Genomic DNA, 19,483 nt, shown 5'->3' on the forward strand with positions numbered 1-19,483 from the left:
TCCTGTGGCTGCTCCAATTCCATTGTTGCTCTTACTCAGTCCTGTGACCCAGCAAAGGTGCTTGTCTGTCTTCATTAGCCATTATTTCCCCCCACTACCCATGCTGTGCATCTCCCCCCCCTCTATTCACCAGGATGATGCTGTCCTTCAGCAGAGCAACCTTGGGGAAGCAACTGGGTGTGGAACAAGAGCATATTCTATATCTGTTGGTTGGTAGTTCTGTATTGCAAGCTCAAATATTCTGGGCCAAAGACCAGCCATGTAGCTGCACATTTCTTCTCTTTCTGAAAGGCTGAATTGTACTTGTTATGTTGGTGTAGTGGTGAAAGTGTCAGACTAGGGCAAGGGAGGCCTGGGTTCACGTTTGCACTTAAGTTATGAAGCTCACTGGATGACCTCAGTTACCGTCTCAGCCCAGCCTGCTTCATGGTGTTGCTGTGAGGATAAAATGGTGGTGGTGGAAGGAAAAGCAACTGGGAGCTGATTGGAAGACATGTGTGATAAAAATATCATAAATGCATTGGGGTGTGTACTTTTCTCTCCTTCTAGTTTCCCAATAATGAGCCTGGTAAAATCACGAATGCTGTTTTTCTTGAGTCAAGTTATTACCTATTTACACTTTTGCAACAATTACTCATCAGTTCTCTTTCCTGTTCTGACCCACAGCATTTTTCTCCCTGAAGCAAAAGACAAGATGGCAGGCAACCCCCACCCCCACCCCATTCCACTCACAGAAGACGACTGGAATGGCAGCTGAATCTTGCTTCAATACACACACACCCCAACACACCAGAAGGCAGCATGACAGTTCAGGGGATGCAAGCAGGGCACACGGCACACCCAGATCTATGTTCCAACAGAGGGGAAAGGCTGGGGGACTCAGGAGGAACAGCCGCTACCTCTCAGCACCTGCTGCCTGAAGCAATTGTCTAACTGTGCCCAATGGTAGGGATGGCCCTGTTTTTAATTGTGCAGATGCCTCAGCAGAGAAGGCCTGTTTTTCCTTTGAGCAGGGCACAGGCTCAAGGTTTTAAAAAACGAGTAAGAAACACTGATAGATAGATGAAAGAAAGAAAGAAAGAAAGAAAGAAAGAAAGAAAGAAAGAAAGAAAGAAAGAAAGAAAGAAAAAGAAAGAAAGAAAGAAAGAAAGAAAGAAAGAAAGAAAGAAAGAAAGAAAGAAAGAAAGAAAGAAAGAAAGAAAACTGTTGTTTTTTTCCACTCTGAGCTAAGGTGAACATTTCCTTGTAGGGACAGTCCCAGGGCTGCAGATGCTACCATCTGAGACCGCAGAGAGAGCAAGTTCACTAGACTAGCCAGACCACAGAATGAAATTTAGGCTGGGCAGGAAGCAGAGAGGAGAACCAAGGGCATCAGGAGGTCGGCCTAGGGCAGCCTTGGCAGGTCTGCACTGCGACAAACCTGCCTTGGCTTGACTCAACTGGACCCAGGCTCATGCAGAGTGGATGCAGCCAGGTACACTTGCCCTGGGTCTCAGAGGGCTAAGTTGGTCAGCGGCCCCTGTCAGGGAACTGCCGTACTTAAACTGTCATGCCAAGAACAAGACTCTCACCCCGAGCAAGAACAAGACAAGCTTTGCACGGGCCTGGCTGGACTCAAACCTGCCCCCTAAGGCTGCTCTCTGTGACAGAGTATGTGGATGCCATCAAATGGATTCAAGTGCTTAAGGGATGCCCCTTCACTATACTAAGGGTGATTCAATCAAGGAGGGCTGGCTCTTGGCTGCTGAATTAGGTCAACTTTGATAGGTACCGGTAGGAAGAGCCATCCACCTGTCAATCACCTCACATCATAAGGACATCAGCTGAAACCTTGGAAAGGAACTCCCCTTTAAAGTCCATTTGTGAGCAGTTTCAGTACAAAAGGACATAAAAAACGATCCTCAAACCTGGCAGGTGGGTGTGGCTTAGGGAGAATGGCATCATGGGCCAAATTGGGACCCTGTTGGGCCTGATTAAGCCTGCTGGCTGAAAGTTCCCCACCCCTGGTTCTATGCACTGAGCTATGAGATCACCCAGCACAGAAGTGAGCCTGCCCCAGAGAGCCAGGATGGGCACTGATATAGGATTTTACTGATACAGAATACAAACAAACAGCAGACATAAAAAGTACAGCAAACCCTCACAACCCATCCACTCCCATATGCCCCTAGTGATATTCTACATGGGATAATGTTGTGTGCAAACTTCCTCTAGAATCCGTTCCATATGCACCTTCCCAGCAACGGAAGATAACAAAGTGTTTATATAGCACTAGAGACATATTTGGCAGTTTGCCCCGATTCCTGTTTCCTTAGCATAGGAAATGCATTGACACCAAAGACCATAAGACTGGTCTGGTTTTTCAGTCCCTTTTAAGACTTCTATGCCATGAGTTTTCCAAGCAAGAGCTAATCCCCAAACATTTTTGTACACCATAAATCTGCAGGCAGACCCCACCCCACCCCACTCAGCACCTGGCACCCTTTCTTGACCAATTTTACTACGTACAGCCTACAGTTTCTGTGTGTTTTCACATATGCTCTCCAAACTCGCAATTTGAATCTTTAGGCTAGATTTAAGGAGTTACAGCTAATGTCAAGAAACATTAAACATTTAAGAAAGTCTGTGTCAATTGATTCTGTTAATTAACATCTTTTAAAGAAACGTGGTAATTCCCTCTTATTGAAATAAATTGGTAGTTTCTGACCCCATGAAATACCGGTTTCAGAACACACCCAGATCTCAAATTCAAAAAATTACCAAAAGACTGTTGTGTTTGCATGTGGGAACCTCAGGTTTGGGTTGCAAGCTGCATGATTCAAACCAGCAGCATGAAAGCTGCCACCCCAGCCCCCACCCCACCCCGCCGCTGCCTACCTCTTGGAGTTCAGGCCAAGCCCTGATTGGGGTTAAGTAGAAAATCGATGCTAAATGGATGTCTCCAGCTGAGGCTGCAGAAAAGCTCTTTTCCAGGCCCTGCACTTGGCTCCAGGCTGAAGGGAATGTGTGGGAGCAAATGGGTGCACAGGCAGGATGGCAAAAGGCCAGATCACTGGACCTCACGAGGCATGGCTGACAGCAACCACCAGGGCTAGAGCATTGTCTTTGGCAACACTTGTCCTGCAGGATGCATTGCCCATGTGAGGCACACTGGACTCCGTCACTGTGGGTTGCATCAGACCAAGTTCCACTCAGGATAGGCCCACTGGAATTTGGGGGTGGCTAATGTCTAAATACTGGATGTCAGGTGTAGGGTGTGGGGCAAAGTGCTTTGCAAGAGCAGACAATCAGTTGATTGGGTCTTTACAAGTTCCACCAATCAGCTGGTTGTCAAGGCTTGCTTCATGTGGAGCTTTGCAGCAAGGTCTTGCAAACCACGGCACACAGGACTTAACAAGTCCCAATGATCAGATGACTGTTGAGGTTTCAAAAGCGCCATCCACATTGTTCTTCAATGCTTGTCCATAGCACCATGCAAAAATAAGCCACCCATTTTTGCCTAGTGCTGTGTATCACTGTGATGTCGGGTGATTGCCATGTGGGCAGCCCCACCCACCTGTCCAACTTGGCCCATGAGGGCCAAGATAGATCCAGTTCCACACTTCTGCTATACTGTTTCAAGTGACTGGTGAAGACGTGGCCTCTGGCCCCACCAACCACCGGCATGTGGCATTCGGAAGATTGCACGGAAGGGAATGTGGCCCTCAGGCTGAAAAACATCCCCCACCCATGCAGGAATTAAAGGCGTGCACTGGCTCTGCATGGAGCTGTTGAGCTTCCACCCTCCACGGATGCGTTTTAATCTTGTCTCGCAGCCATTGATGCACATAGCCTCCCCAACAGCATCCGCTTTGGCAATGCGTGACGGAGGTGACTGGAGGCGCATTGTGAGTCCAGCCACAGCACATGCCAGCAGCTGCGAGCGGAGAGACACAAAACATTGCTAATTGCAGGGAGTGATTAAGGCGGGGAACGGAAATGATTGCAGGGTGCATGGGCAGCCATGTGCGCCCCCTTCCAGCAGCAAACGCCCACCCTTCCGAGACTCCAAAAAACTTCAGACCAATTCAATCACAGGGCTCTTCTATAGGGATCCAGACTCTTTTCTTCCTCTTTCCTTCCCTCTGTTACAGATTTCCATAATCTGCTAGGAGCAAAACCACAGTTTTGCAAGTTACTCTGCCCAATATTAAACCCTTTGCTGCTGGTTATGATGAGCATGACCAGCAGGAGTGGCTGGTGCCCAGTGGGACTGATGGGGCAGAAGGCAGGGAGACTGGGTGAGGGTAGACTGAGACCTGAGTGGTGTCACTGCCACTCCTTGCAATGCTGCTGTGGGGCTGGGATCCTGTGCAGGCAGAAGTCTAACCTACCCAGCTGGACAGAAGGATTCTAAGCTCTAGGCTGCTGGCAGGAGACGCTCCCTGGGGTGGCACAGAGCACTTTGCTTCAAGCACAACAATGCAGGGATGTTTAATTAAATCACTGGGATGAATCTTTAACATCATTTGCACTTCACCATCATTTTTTAATGTCATCCCTGTCCTGGATGGTGGGTTAACAGTAGCAGGGGATTGTTGTGAGGCAGGGCAGGGCTTCTCCATATGTCTACATGGACATACATGTGCTTTGCATGGATGTGAAAGACTGCAGCACTTCAAGATGTGTGCAGAAGTCTTTGCATGCCCATGCTCAGGCTTATATTGCAACAGGCTGTCCAAGGATGCTTTCTCCCTATAACCCTCCCCAGCCCCCTCGCCTTCCTTACTCCTCCTGCCCCACCCATTGCCAAAAGATTGGAATGAAGTTTCTTTGCTGGTACCCATTTCCTTAGTCAACACAGAGATACAGAGGCACCCTAAATAGTACCTCTCTGCACCTCCAAACAGGCTTTGGGCCATTGCAAGCTATGCCCCACCTCCACCTGCACACTGGGGAGACAAAGGATAGCTTAAACTCTTGATGGGTGCTTCAAGACTTGTGATCTTGTGGGAAGGATTCAAGCACACAACAGAAGTTTAGGTTTGCACAATTAAAGTGGATTTGAGTGCTTTGTCATCTTTGTCCAACCATGCACTTTGGCATGTTTGAGGTTAGGAAAGTGATGGGGAAATGCTTTGAAAAGGGGGTAGGGTGGGTTTGAATGAATGATTAATGGGAAGATGTGTAAACAACCAACAAGCAAAGCAGGACAAATGCTCATTGTCATATTATTAGTATTGTTACTATTTTTCATTTATGAATCACATCCCATGAAGCATCTCAAAGCTATTTACAATACAAGGACATATATAAAGCCAGCATAGGGTTGTGGTTAGACTGTTGGACTAGAACCTGAGAGGCCAGGGTTCAAATCCCTACTTGGCCATGCATCTCAAGGGTCACCTTAGGCCAGTGACCATCTCTTGGTCTAACCTACCTCACAGGGTTGTCACAGGAATTAACTGAGGAAGGGGAGAACCATGCATGACACCTTGAGCTCATTGGAGAAAAAGGTGGGATATAAATGCAATTAAAAATTAAGCCATACTAATAATAAATGTTACATATATTTAAAACAGTTTAAAACAATTGCATAGAAACACGGTGTAAAAAACAAACAAACCCAACAGTTTAAAACAACAGCATCCATTCAGATCCAAAACCCAGAAAGCAGCTGGGTATCTGGGTATAACCACTGCACAAATAAATCAGAATGAAGGCTCAATAAAGAATAGACAGCAGGCCCCTCCAGATGAGCTTTTCATTGTGCATTCATGGTGATCAGTGCTCATGATAGTATTGGATCAGTTCTGCATGATCCCACATTCAATACCATTTGTGTCTGCAAAGGTTTCAGAGCAGACATACTGTTTCACCTCCAATCAGTCCATGACCCATAATTTCCTGCTGAAATCCAGGATGTTTTCATGCCACAGAAGTTCCAGGGCATCTTTTGCCCTGCTTCTGGTGTGGCATGCACTCAGCCTGACAGGTGGGTGTTTGGTATCATCAGTCCCTGCCTGGCCTGGCTGGTTTCACCTGTGTGGCCATCCCTGGGCATGGCAGTGCCTTAAGAGGAGCAGCAGCAGGGAAGAACGGCACAACACCTGACTTGGGCCATCCATGCAGGACACAGAGTCATAGGAAAGAGTTGCCTACAGCTGGGAGGCCTCTTCATCCTCCCTGGTGCTCCGACCTATGCACAGCAACCATCATATGGCACTGCACACATTTTGTGGAGCCCCCTCCCGTACCAGGCTGGCTGGCAGGAGGGGTTTACCAGGGAGGCTGCTACCTGTGGATGGAGACAGCCGCCCACCTTCTGGCTCCCTGCAGGGCAAATTGCTTTGGCTGCACAGCTGATTGGCACAGCCGATAATTATTCTCAGGGAGAGAGGAGTGGGCACAGCAGGTGCCAGAGTGCAGCAAATCAGAGGGAAGGAGGAGGGGAAAGGTGCTGCGCAGGTTTTTATATGCCAAGGAAAGTAGGACCAATTTTTGACTGAGCTGACACCAGATGCAGAACAAACGGCAGGAGTGGGGGTTGCTCCAGAAATAGTTGGGGTGGAGTCGAGACAGAAAAGCCCACCGTGCTGGATGGAAGGGGAGAGAGAGGTTTTTTGTAGGTATATGTGTGAGCATGTGTGGAGATGCTGCACATCGGCTAGAGCAGTGTTTCTCAACCTTTTTTGGGCCACGACACACTTGTTCCGTGAAAAAAATCACGAGGCACACCACCATTAAAAAAGTTAAAAAATTTAACTCTGTGCCGCCCTATATTATAATTATGACTGTAAGAAACACTTGCCAAATATTGCTTTCCTGCGGGTCAGTGTAGTGTATTGGTGGCCGCCAGGCTCGTTTGCACTGAACTTTGGGAAAGAGGAGGAGAAATATTGCTTTCCGGCGGGTCAGTGTTGTGTATTGGCGGCCGCCAGGCACATGACAATGCAAATCGCCCTTCTCGTCGCCGCACGTCGTGGCACACCAGCCAGCGTCTCGTGGCACACTAGTGTGCCACAGAACAGCGGTTGAGAAACGCTGGGCTAGAGGCAGCATGTTTTGAAAGTGTTTTTAATTCCCTGTCCTCAGCCAATGAACCAGAAATTCTTGTTGGTTCCAGTGGAGTTTGCTCTATGCGGTTAGAACTCATCCAAGGTCAGGTTAGGTAAGCATTGACATCCTTTAAACACATCTCAATCAGAGTGGGGAAGGGGTGTGCCATTCCCCCTTCTCCTCGGCTTGCAAAGTACAGCTAGGTTCTCTAAACTCACAGGAGGTTAGAACTAAACAGCCAGGGGGTTGTAACTATTAACAGGCCACAAGGGAGTGGCAGTGGCTATGGACAATTATTGTGCTTGGTTGGGATTTAATCACATACTGGCAAATTTAGGTTCCATAATTGATTGGGAGGGCTTACGCAACAAATCCGCTTCCCCAAAATATCATTTTTTTGCAGTAAGTAAAGTGATGGGGAAATGCAATGGAAATGTGGAGTGACACTTGCTTTGATGCATCCCTGGACTCTCATTAAACAGCCAATGCCATCTCATCTCACTGCAAAGAAATCAGGCCGATTGCCCCAAAAACAGGTCGTCTGAAAGTGCTCACAAGTGAATTCCAACTGCGCAGCTGATCAACTGTTGAAACACAGTGAACCTCATTCACACAAATAAATTGTTCTGCAGAATACCACTGGAGGAATCAATGCATGGGATAGGGTGGAGGGTCACTTGGGGAGTATGCTGGTTTTGTTCTGATTTTATAGCGGTTGTACTCATGCTGACTTTTGGGTTGTTCTGTGTGTGTGCTGTGTATTGTATGTAATTGGTTTACAATGGAACACTTAAGATCTTCCCTTTTGCAGCTTTCTTGATTGAACCCTGGCTTTCATAAAAGGTCCACAGTCTGCAACCCGGCCCCCAAAGATAACTCATTGGCCAGTGGTGCCGAACCTATGGCAGGCGGGCCAGAGGGGGCACTCAGAGCCCTCTCTGTGGGCATGCACGCCGTCACCCCAGCACAAGGCGAGGGCAGTGTGTCGAGTCCTCAGCTCAACTTGTGTCCGAGAAGCGCCTCAGATAGGGCATCGTGTGTGTGTGTGTGTGTGTGTGTGTGTGAGAGAGAGAGAGAGAGAGAGAGAGAGAGAGCGCAAAACGGAGCCACACCCTCCAGGGTGCGCATTTTCCCTTGGGGAATCTCAGCTGTGGGTGGGGAGGGCACACGCTCAGAAGTGCGCTGTCGCGTTTGGTGAGCCACCGAGAGTTCCGAGCAGCTGCCTTCCTCCTGCTGCTGCAAGTTGTGTGTGTGTGTGTGTGTGTGTGTGTGTGTGTGTGTGTGTGTGTGGTTTTTTTGGAAGTATTTTTGAGGCTTTACACACCCTCTGTCTGTGTCCAATGGGAGTGGGGTCAGAAGTGGAGTGGAGGCTTCACGCTCCCCAGCTGAGCTGCCCGATCCCACTCCTACTTGCGTGCAAGCAGAAGCAGGGCGGGGATCTAGCAGCTGGGAAGCGCGAAGCCTCCACTCCACTCCACTTCTGAGACTGAGATCCCCGCCTTCACTCCTGCTTGCACGCAAGTAGGAGTGGGAACAGGCAGCTCGGCTGAGGAGCGCCTAGCTGCCTTCACCTGGTGCAGGGGATCTCAGATGCAGCTTCCGGGCTGCCTCCACCTTCCCCAACCTCAGCAACTATTCAGCCTGACTGCCTTCACGGGGTTGCAGGGGATCTGATGCAGAGGTAGGGGCTCATTTAAACTTCTCCCTTGAGGGGAGTGCAGCCGCGAACCCCTCAATGGAAAGTGTGACGGAGCCTGCACCTCCCCAGCTGAGCAGCCCCGATCCAGCTCCTGTTCCCGTGCAAGCAGCAATGCTGCCTAGCAGAGCAGACCAATCCCACTCCTCCTTGCCTGCAAGCAGGAGCAGGCTGGGAGGCGGAGCGGGGCGGCGGCGACCTCCCTTGCCTGTTTGCTTGCCGCCGGCCAGCTTTCCCTCACTGTGAAAACGGAAGTGCGGCACTCAAAATGGAAGTTATACTCAGAACAGAACACGTTCCTCTTCCGAAAAAAAGTTCGAAAACCGGACCACTCATTTCCAGGTTTGAAGTGTTCCGGTTCCAAGTAGTTCGAGCACTAAGCTGTTCGAAAACCGAGGTTCCACTGTATTGCTCCACTCTCTCTCCACATGGATGCGCCAACCTCCCCTTCTAAACTAAAACCTCAGTATTCAGGTTAAATGGACTTGTTGGCACTTTGCGATAAATAAGTGGGGTTTGGGTTGCAGTTTGGACACTGGGTCCCTAAAAGGTTCGCCATCACTGTCCCAGCCTCTCCTTCCCAAACCAGAAGTGTTATCTCAGGCTTCTCCTCTGTCCATAATGGGATGCTGCTGCCCCCTGGTGGCCCTCAGTTGGATTTGCCAACAAGCTGCAGTCACCAAGTCAAGGATTTTGCAGGCAACCTGTTTCTTGAGCAAAATAAAAAAATTCCTTCAGTAGCACCTTAAAGACCAACTAAGTTTTTATTTTGGTATGAGCTTTCGTGTGCATGCACACGAAACTGTTTCTTGAGCATTTGTCCTGATTTGCTTGCACAAAGCTTACATGGTGATTAAACTATATCTGGTCCTTATAGAGCATTTGTTCTGATTTGTTTACAGGAGGTTATATGACAGTGGACATTTGTCCTGCATTCATACCGATTTGTTCATGGGGTGTTATTTATCTTATTGGTTTATTTTTATTTCATAAAATTTCCACAACGCTTCATTGTAAAAAAAAAAAACCTTCGAGTGGCTTTAAAAAGATAAAACAATAAAACAGAGGGGGGAAATACAACCATACTTCGAACCATATAAAAGTTTAAATACTGAGATTAAAATTTCTCCAGCCTTTTAAGGATCTGAGTAAGGTAAAGGTAAAGGGACCCCTGACTGCTAGGTCCAGTCACAGACAACTCTGGGGTTGCCGGCATACAGCTTCTGGGTAATGTGGCCAGCATGACTAAGCAGCTTCTGGAGAACCAGAGCAGCACACGGAAACACCATTTACCTTCCCTATTTATCTACTTGCACTTTGATGTGCTTTCGAACTCCTAGGTTGGCAGAAGGTGGGACCGAGCAACGGGAGCTCACCCCATTGTGGGGATTCGAACCGCCAACCTTCTGATCGGCAAGCCCTAGGCTCTGTGGTTTAGACCACAGCACCACCCACATCCCTCAAGGATCTGGGTAGACTTGTCTAGATAAGAATGTTTTTAGCAGGTGCCAAAGAGTACAGTGAAGGTGCCTGCTCAATCTCAATGGGCAGGGAGTTCCAAAGTGCAGGTACTGTCCTTAAACATTTAGCAAACCCCACATTTTTCAATGCATCATTATCCAAACCTCAAAACATCTGGTCTATTTTAAGGGCATCTGTAAAAAGTTAACTTTCCAAGGAAGAACAGTATCCCCTGCAGGTTGGCTGATATGGCCCAGTTTGCTCCCTCCCCATTCCCTTCCTTTCCACCCCAGAGTGGCTGCTTTGGATGAAGGTGTCATATCTGCGTTTGCAAATTGCTCGGCAACAAAAGAATAATCCTGCCTCCAACAGAGCGCAAAATTATCTGTGAAAGGAAAATAGATTTCCTCTCTGTGGAGGAACCTGTGACCTGCATCTTCCGAACACAGACAGTTGAGTTGTCAACAAGTGCGGCTCCTGCTGTTGTTGTGTGGGTTTTTTTTTAAAAAAAGAAAACATCTTCCTTGCTTCATCAGCTTCAAAGAAAGCCTTTCGCTCTGTCGTCTCCAAGATTATAGCAAATTGCTACTGAATGGAGAAAAGGGTCTACAAGATGAGCTTGTCCTTTGATGGGATTGTGCCTTGCATGATGCTGCTGCCAGCCTAACCCAAAACCCAAAGCCTTTGGCAAGCTGGCTAAAGTGACTGAGAAACAAAAGAGCAGAAAAGACAGGAGCATTTTATTGATAACATGGAGAAGCTTGCAGAAAAGCTGCAAATTAAACATTCATCCTGGTTTGGTTTGCAGGGAGAGTGGACAACACTGGCTATTTAATGGGCATTCACTCTGATGTGGGGATGTTAGGTGGTGTTGTACCACACTTTCCAGTGCTTTCCCCACCATCATTTTTCACCTCTCTGATTTTACCAAAGTAGGAGCCTGTTTTTGCTCTGCATATCTCAGAACTGCCAGGCAGACTCCCAGCATCAGGGCCAGCCCAGCCCTACCATTAGGCAGAGGAGGTGGCTGTTTCAGGCAGCAGATGCTAAGTGTTGATTGTAAGGTTGAGAAGGGTTCCCCATTCTAAGTGTTGCAGTTGGTTCACAAACCCATAAAGATAATCAGTTGATTGACACAACCCAAGACAGAGTGGGTTGGGGAGGCTTATTACAGGCTTGCAGCTGATCACCTCCCTGTGGTGTTATTTTGCTCGGTTCCTGGCTTTGCACAGCTGATGATTCAACAGGCCTGCTAATCAGGATTTGCCAGCCTCCTGTTGAGCGACCCAATTTAGCCAGAGGCAAAGGAGGCCAGGGGAGGTGCCACAAAGCAGATGTACCCCCTGCAGCAGGGAGCCCACCTCATTAGAGACCGCTTAACCCGTGAGCCAGGCCTGCAGGCTGGCAAATTAGGCAGCCACAACGCAGAGAGACGGAGGCTCAAAGCCCTAATGAATCATTCAGCAGTTGCCTGTGGCACACTTGAAAGGGAACATGGCCTGCTCCAGGAGATCAGAGGCCCGGCTTGTAGTAGAAGAGGTCCCTGGGGGGAAGCTGCCCGCCCCGTCTGGAGCACAGTGCCGAGTATCACTTGCATTGTGAGATGGGAACTGACAGAAACTTATGTCTAGAGCCAGCAGAGCTCTTTTCCAAGCGGAGCTCTTTTTGCTGCCCCACACTTTCTCCTCCCTAAATCTGGAGATTCCCTGCACTTCGAATAGGAGAGCTAAACATTGATTACATTGGGAATCTTAGATTTAGGGAGGAGAAAGTATGGGACAGAAATCACTGGAGAAAAGCGTGCACAGAAGAGGGGGGAATTATAGGAGGTACAGGAAGTTCACAGTCCACATTAAGCAGAGGTGGGGATGGGCCAAAACATTTACGCCCCCCCCCCCCGATTTTGGAATCTCCCTACCCACCCCGCTTTGCATTTCTTACCCATAAAAATAGTGGAGACAAGACAGAATACGCATCTTAAGTATTTGCAGATCCTGCCAAAGAATTGCAACACACCAACATACCAACCTGCAGCAGACTCCGCCAACCTGGTACCTTCCAGATGTTCTTCCTGTGCTGGCTGAGGCTGATGGGAGATGCAGGTCAAAACATCTGGAAGGCACCAGGTTTGTAAAAGCTCATTCACACCAATCAAGCGGTATAGTGACATGTTCTGAAGTGCAGGACTTCCTCATGACAGCCCTGGTTGCCAGGCCTCCAGAGATCCATATACACAACAATTCTATTCTAATTCACTGAGAGTAAAATCCATTGAACTCAACCATACCTACTTCTGACTGCGTAGGTTCAACTTGTAAAATGCTTTGAGCTTTATCAAAAGATCTTCTGCCAGCTGAAATTAATATTTATAATTATTATTATTAATTAAATTTGTATACTGCCCTTCATCCAAAGATCCCAGGGCATTTCACAACAGAAAAATACAAAATAAGAATATAAAATACATTTTGCTTTCAGCTCCAGGTAGGTAGCCATTTTGGTCTGACGTAGTTGAAACAAACAAACAAAAAAATTCCTTCCAGCAGCACCTTAGAGACCAACTAAGTTTGTCATTGGTGTTGTGTTGTGGGTTTCTTAATAGTAATCATTCAGTGACGACATCTTTATAACAACAGCTCTTTATTTAAGGCAACAAGACAAGACTGAGGGACTGGGGCAGGGACACTATATTTATAGAACAAGGGTTGGGTGAGGAAAACCCAATAGCGGGAACCAATAGTTTTCTAGCTTTCCGGCGGGACCCACTCAGACTGAGGATTGTACTTGTTCAAATCTCCACTCGGCCATGAAGTTCACTGGGGACTTTGGCCCAGTCAGTGCGTCTCAGCCTAACCTGCCGCACAGGGTTGTTGTGAGGTCTGAATGAGGACTGGGGGAAACTATGGACACCATTTTGAGATCCTTGGAGAAAGTGGTGGGGTATAGATGCCATAAATAAAAATAAACAAATGAGGGCCATGGTTTCTGAGTTGTGAGTCGTGAGTTACTTTCAGATAGATCCTACATCCCATCCCGCAATGTGGAATTCAGCCCCATGTGGAAGCACAAGGGTGATCATCATGAAATGTGAATGAGCTGGAGAGGAGGAGGAGGAGGAGGAGGAGGAGGAGGAGGAGGAGGAGGAGTTTGAGTTTGGATTTGATATCCCGCTTTATCACTACCCGAAGGAGTCTCAAAGCGGCTAACATTCTCCTTTCCCTTCCACTCGCACAACAAACACTCTGTGAGTGGGGCTGAGAGACTTCAAAGAAGTGTGACTAGCCCAAGGTCACCCAGCAGCTGCATGTGGAGGAGCGGAGACGCGAACCTGGTTCACCAGATTACGAGTCTACCGCTCTTAACCATTACACCACACTGACTCTCCTACGAAAGGTTTTTTTTGACATCTCTATGACAAGCAGTATTCCAGCTTTCAGATCTTTGCCAGGAAAATAAACTTACTGGCTGAATTAATTTCTGCTTGGCACATGGCTGTTAAAGGCACAACAGGGTGTGTGAGAGTGAGAGAAGGCAGCCTTTTTATCATCCTCAGTGACCACAAAGCCAGCCAGGAAAAGCATATGGGTGCGGCGGCCAAGAGAAGAAAGCTAGGGGTCATAAAGAAGACTTCCTTGGACTCCATCTTCCACAACCCTCTTTGATCAGGTTGGCCAACAGGCTAGGATAATGGAGCCACATCTAGGTAGATAAAGGCTGGCATGAAAATATCCTGCTTGTGATGAGTGACATGTTTTTACCACCAGCACCTCACGAGAAAAGAAGCCAATGCTCAGGGCCTTATCAGCAAAGGAACACACGGAGCAGCCTTTTACCAACTCAGACCATTGGTGCATGCAGCCCAGTATCGTCTACACTGACTGGCAGCTGCTTTCCAGGACTTCAGGCAAGCATCTCTCCTAACTGTGCCTAGAGATACTGGTGGCGGTTGAACCTGGGACCTTCTACATGCATCGCTCTATTCATGGTGCATCCCTGGAACTGCCACTATCACGGCAGTATGAGATCCCTTGCTGACACTGAGAGAGCCCAGTATTTCACACTGTCACTGTGTCACCAAGCCCTAATACTTTGCTCTGAGCTCCAGGGCTGTCTTTGTTGCCGTCTTTCCCAGTTCTATACATGGCAAAGTCCTCAGCATGCCTAATTCTGCAGTCACACCCACCCCATACATTCAAGCATTCTGATATCACTTTAACTGCTATGGCTTTCCCCCCAAGGAATCCTGGGAGCTGTAGTTTGTTAAGGATGCTGGAAACTGTAGCTCAATGAGGGTTCTCATGGCAACTCTCAGCACCCTTAACTACAGTTTCCAGCATTCTTTGGGGGAAGGCATGAATGTTAAAGTGGCAGAGGACTGCTTTAAATGTATGGGGTGGATGCAGCCTGCATCAGTTTGTGGTGTTCAGCACCTCAGCAGGACATGCTTCAGCTGCAGGGATGTTGATGGACTACAAGTCCCATCATCTGTGGCTGTTGGCAGGTACGGATTGCAGGGGTTGGCTACCCCTGTCCTGTTACCTGGGCATGATTTGGGGGGCTCTATGTGTGAGAGGAGTAGAAGAAGAAAGTGTGAGAAATCCAGCCAGGGCCACAAGGACCTTCAAGCCCCCCAGTCCCAGCTGTTTGAGGCCTTCCATCCTGAGAACAGAGTTCCAGGTGCAAATCGCCTCCTTCATTGCCCCCACCTCCCAGTGCAACCAAAGAAGGCATCCTGATGGTTACTTCTCCTCCTGAGGAGGATATGTGAGGCTCAGCTCCACAGACTTAAGGCTCCTGAAAGGCTAGCAGGTGTGCTTATCAACCATGATGATTCCCTGCTATATCTTGCTGCTGCTGCTTCTAAAGCTAGCAGGCACCTGGGCTGCTCAAAAGGGAGAATGCGATGTGGCCTGGACTCCCGTGACTAAAGGAACAGAGCAGCCAGAGTCTAGAAAAGGAAACCTGTTGGCTGTACAAGAAAGAAAAGATGCAAGGAGAGATGGGCATGCCCTGGGGGAACAAATTCCCAACCTGAAGTGGAAGGAAGAAGCCCAAACAATTGAGCCAAGACCGCCTGAGGATCTTGTAGGGGAGCAGCCCCCCAAGAAGGACCCCCGAGTTAAAGAAGGTCCCCCCTGGCAGCAGGGCCCTTGTCCCAGCAATGGTGGCCCTCAGCAGTGGTGCGGCAGCTGGATGGTGAAAACCAGCTTGATCTGTGCTTTGGGGCTGCTGGCCCTAGTGGGCAATGGGACCATCATCACAGTCATTGCCTCCTCTGTGTCCGGCTGGAGTCACAGCACCCGCCTGGTGCTGTTGTCCTTGGCTGCGGCCGATACCGCCCTGGCAGTGCTGGTGGTGCCCCTCAACCTCTACCGTAGCTTGGTGGTGGGGCCGGTGGCAGAAGAAGGGGAGGCGTCGTCCTGCCGGGCGGTGGCCTTCATCAACTGCTGCATTTTTGGGGCTTCCCTCTACTCCTTGGCAGGTGTCTCCCTGGAGCGCTACGTGGCCATTTTCTACCCTCTGCACTACAGGCGCCTGCTGAGCCACAAGAGGGTGGTCCTCCTCATCACCGCTGCCTGGCTCCTGCCGGCCCTTCTGCTGGTGCCGCTGGCCGTGCCGGGCCCGGGAGCCATGCTCCAAGTTCGCTTCTCGGCCTCAGCCCTGCTGTGTGAGCCAGACTATGGCTCAAACACCACCTACTCCCTCTTCATAGCGGGCACCATTTTCTGCCCTGCTGCTGGGACCATCACCTTTGCCAACCTGTGTCTGTGGCTGGCAGCCCGCTCCCAATGCCGGCGTGGGAAAGGGGGCAGGGCCCTTCCAGGGAAAGAGGCAGGGCTGAAGATGCGCTGTGTGCTGCAGTTGGATGCTGCAGCCCGCATCCTCCTGCCTGTCGTCATCGCCTTCTATGTCTGCTGGGTGCCCTGCATCGTCACCATGCTGTACAATGGTGAGTGTACAGAGAGGGGGTGGTTGCTGTTCTGGGGGATCCAAAGAAAACTGAAAGCAAGAGGGGCAGGGGTGGGGGTGGGGTGGCTAGCAATTCATATGCGCCTAGATACACTGCGATATAATTACTACCAGCAGACTCATACCAGACGCTGAAACAAGAACAAAACAGAAAAGATGCTGCAGTTTTGAAATCGGGGGTCCAAATCAGTGTAGTATTGAAAGGTTCGGTCTGCTATCTTGAAACAAAATGGTATCTAATTATATCCAAACATAGATGAAAACTTGCTCCTTGAGCTCTGGAACCAGCATGCAAAATTTGGATACGATATCCTAAGAGGTGCTCAGATGCATAGCAATCAGACAAACAAGTTTCCAAAATATATGGTACAAAATAATGGAAATGCAATACATCTCACAACACCAGGGGAGGTTATGACCAGGATCTCAGTAAGCAACACCTGGAGAACAAATTGTTGATGGCCAATTTCAAAGGCTGGTCTGCTCTCCCCTTCTCATGGGTTTTTTAATCTTTAAATTTGACATGGACCAGTCCCAATAGAGGACTGTCCTCTGACAGCAGTTCAAACAGAGAAATTTTGGGCCATGGGCACTCTTAATGCTGCCCGAGGCTCTCCGCACCTCCAAGTACTATGTGCTGTATTGGTTAACTCTACAGCAATTTGTACTTCATTGATTGAAAAGCCAAAGTGATTCAACAGAGAGAACGCAAGCATAATTGTTCTAAATAGGTTATCAGCAGTTTGAAAAACGCTTCAGCAGCTGCAATGTCTGATCTGCTGTTCCCCATCCTGCAAAGAAACATAAAGGACTAAAGGTCTGTATGGATGCAACAATGGAAAACATGTCCCCAAACTATGGGAGATTGTCTGTGTTGCAATTAGGACACAGTCGTTACATACACATACACACCCCCACCCCAATTCCCGAAATACTACAGTGCATTATTCACAAAGATTTTTCACAACAATGCGGTCTAGAAGCTTGCTTAAAAACCAACAAAAAATGACTTTGACCTCATGTGCCAAACATAAACAACCTGAAATGTTTACTTGTTTAAAACTTGTTTGGCATTAGGGAATTTGATCCTAGAAGGATGGATGAGGTTGGGCGAGTCTTTGCATGGATGGTTAGAGGCTGAGGTAATTAAGCACTACAGTTTCAATCAAATTACTGATATTCCTCTTTCCAAGCAGTAAGGAGAGTGTGTCTGTGGATGGCATTTCAAGAGTAGCGGTGGGAAGGACAGAGAAACTAGCAGGAGCCAGTACTAAGACTGTTATGCTAAGATCAATTACCTGGAAGTAGAGATGGGGGAGAAATTTGATTGCTTCAAATTTAAAGGCAAACCTACCAAATCCACACTTTCTGAAACAATTTGCAAACTGAAACACTGCCTCCCTTTTGAAATTCACTAACTTTTGCAATCTGTTTCTCCATCTGAGTAACGTGTATAAAAGTGCATATTCTAGGGTACATGGTGGAAATGGCACGCAAAAAATAACTCACGTAACTGCTTTGCAGAAATGGCATTTGACAAAATTGCAAAACAAAATTTGTGTATATTAGGAGAAAATCGCATTAAAATGCTGATGGATTCTCATGAAGACTGATGTGAAGTTCAGTGCAGAAAGGAATTTAAGATGGGTTAATTTAAATTTCAGTTTCTCATTTTTCCAATTCGCCCAGCCCTACTTGGGAGTAAGCTCTGTTAAATTCAGAGGGACTTAGTTCAAAATGATCATGTATTGTATCCAAACTGAGTTGGTGTCATAGAAGATGGGCTTGCAGGCAACATGGCGGGGGCAGAGAAGGCTGATCCATGATTGGAGTGAATAGGGTACTCCCCTTTCAACCTCAGTCTGCCCTCTGCCAGCCCCCACAAACCTGCCTTCTTACTTACCCATAACCAGAGGGTGGTCCTGCCTGTTAGTTTCCCCCTCCCCCCTCCCCCTCTGTCTCAGCATTGCCCTTTGCAGACTGAGCAGGGAGACAAAACTGGAATAAGTTTGCTCTGCCTGTCTTTGACTTTGGCTCCATGTGCTCTCGGACTCCCTGTCTTTTGCCTTACCTGTCCCAAGGTGCACCATCTACCAATGCTCCAGGTAAGAGATCACCCTACCTGCTATATATTGCTGCAGACACTGGAGGAGGCATTTTTTAGATAGGAAGCTGCCTTATACAGAGTCAGACCACTGGTCAATCTAGTATTGCTTGTGTACTGACTGGTAGTGACTGTCTGGGATTTCACATAGTGAGTCTTTCTATGCTCTACCTAGAGATGCCGGGGATTGAACCTGGGCCCACCTGCATGCAAGGCAGATGCTCTATCACTGAGCTATGTGTTGCATGCACTGAAGATCTGCTCAGTGGTGACACGTAGCAGAGCTTTAACGGAGCAGCCCCCATGGCATGGAACTTCCTTCCAGTGGATATAATACAGGAGCCTTTAAGGACCATGCAAAATCCTTTGGGCATTTTGGTTACTGTAAGGGGGAGGGCTTATAGGGAACAGGGGCCCCCCTCATCAGGTCGAGCTCTTCACAGAGCAGCAAGTCCAGTAGTGGATCGGATTACAGGAATCAGGAAGTAGAGGGGAGGGGAGAGGCTCTGATATCATGCAAGAGCCTCAACACCGAGTAGAGAAGGAAGCAGCTGGGAAGGAAATGACGGAGCATCGTTACTCAAGAGTAGCCACAAGAACCTCTGACAGCTACTATGAAATACATTTTTACTTCACCTGACCTCCCCAGAAGGATAATCCAAGCTTCTTCACTGTTAATTTTGGAGCACTATAATGTTATTTTAATAGGTTTTTTGCTTGGTTTTCTTAATATATTGCATTGTATTTATTTCTATCCTGTACATCACTTATTAGAGGTTCTTTTGTACATAAAGCCATTAAAAAATAATGCTGTGAATTGCCCTGAGAGATAGAGATGAAAGGCAGTACAAATTTTTATAAAGAAATAAAAGAAACAAAAAGAAATATTCTAAGATAAAGAATGAAATCAAATAAATGCAGTGCATCCTCCTGGCTAAAACATGCCTTCCCTGTGCTGTCTCGTTCCAGCTGTCACCCACGAAAGAGTCCATGGATGGGTTGAGATGGTGGCCTTGTGGCTCCCCATAGGCAGTGGCTTCCTCAACTGCTTTGTCTACTTCTGGACCAACAGGAGCTTCCGGCACAAGTTCCAGAAGATCGGGCATAAGCTGTGCTGGCCCTGCTATCAGGCCACAGAGGACCAATGGTGGCAGCAGCAGCAACAGGAGCTCCCTACCGTCAGTGCAGCCGTGAGCAGCATAACCTCCCGCTAA

At 48.2% G+C, this 19,483-nt stretch overlaps 1 protein-coding gene across 1 annotated transcript; it reads left to right on the plus strand.

The window, feature by feature from the left end:
• The first annotated feature begins 15,019 nt into the window (after positions 1 to 15,019).
• Positions 15,020 to 19,483, plus strand: LOC118086793 (D(4) dopamine receptor-like). Its single transcript, XM_035118785.2, has 2 exons — positions 15,020 to 16,145; positions 19,239 to 19,483. Exons 1-2 carry the CDS (start codon positions 15,020 to 15,022, stop codon positions 19,481 to 19,483), a joined length of 1,371 nt encoding a protein of 456 aa, XP_034974676.2.

The sequence above is a fragment of the Zootoca vivipara genome, chromosome 6 (assembly GCF_963506605.1).
Source record: "Zootoca vivipara chromosome 6, rZooViv1.1, whole genome shotgun sequence".
In the NCBI taxonomy this organism is placed as follows: Eukaryota; Metazoa; Chordata; class Lepidosauria; order Squamata; family Lacertidae; genus Zootoca; species Zootoca vivipara.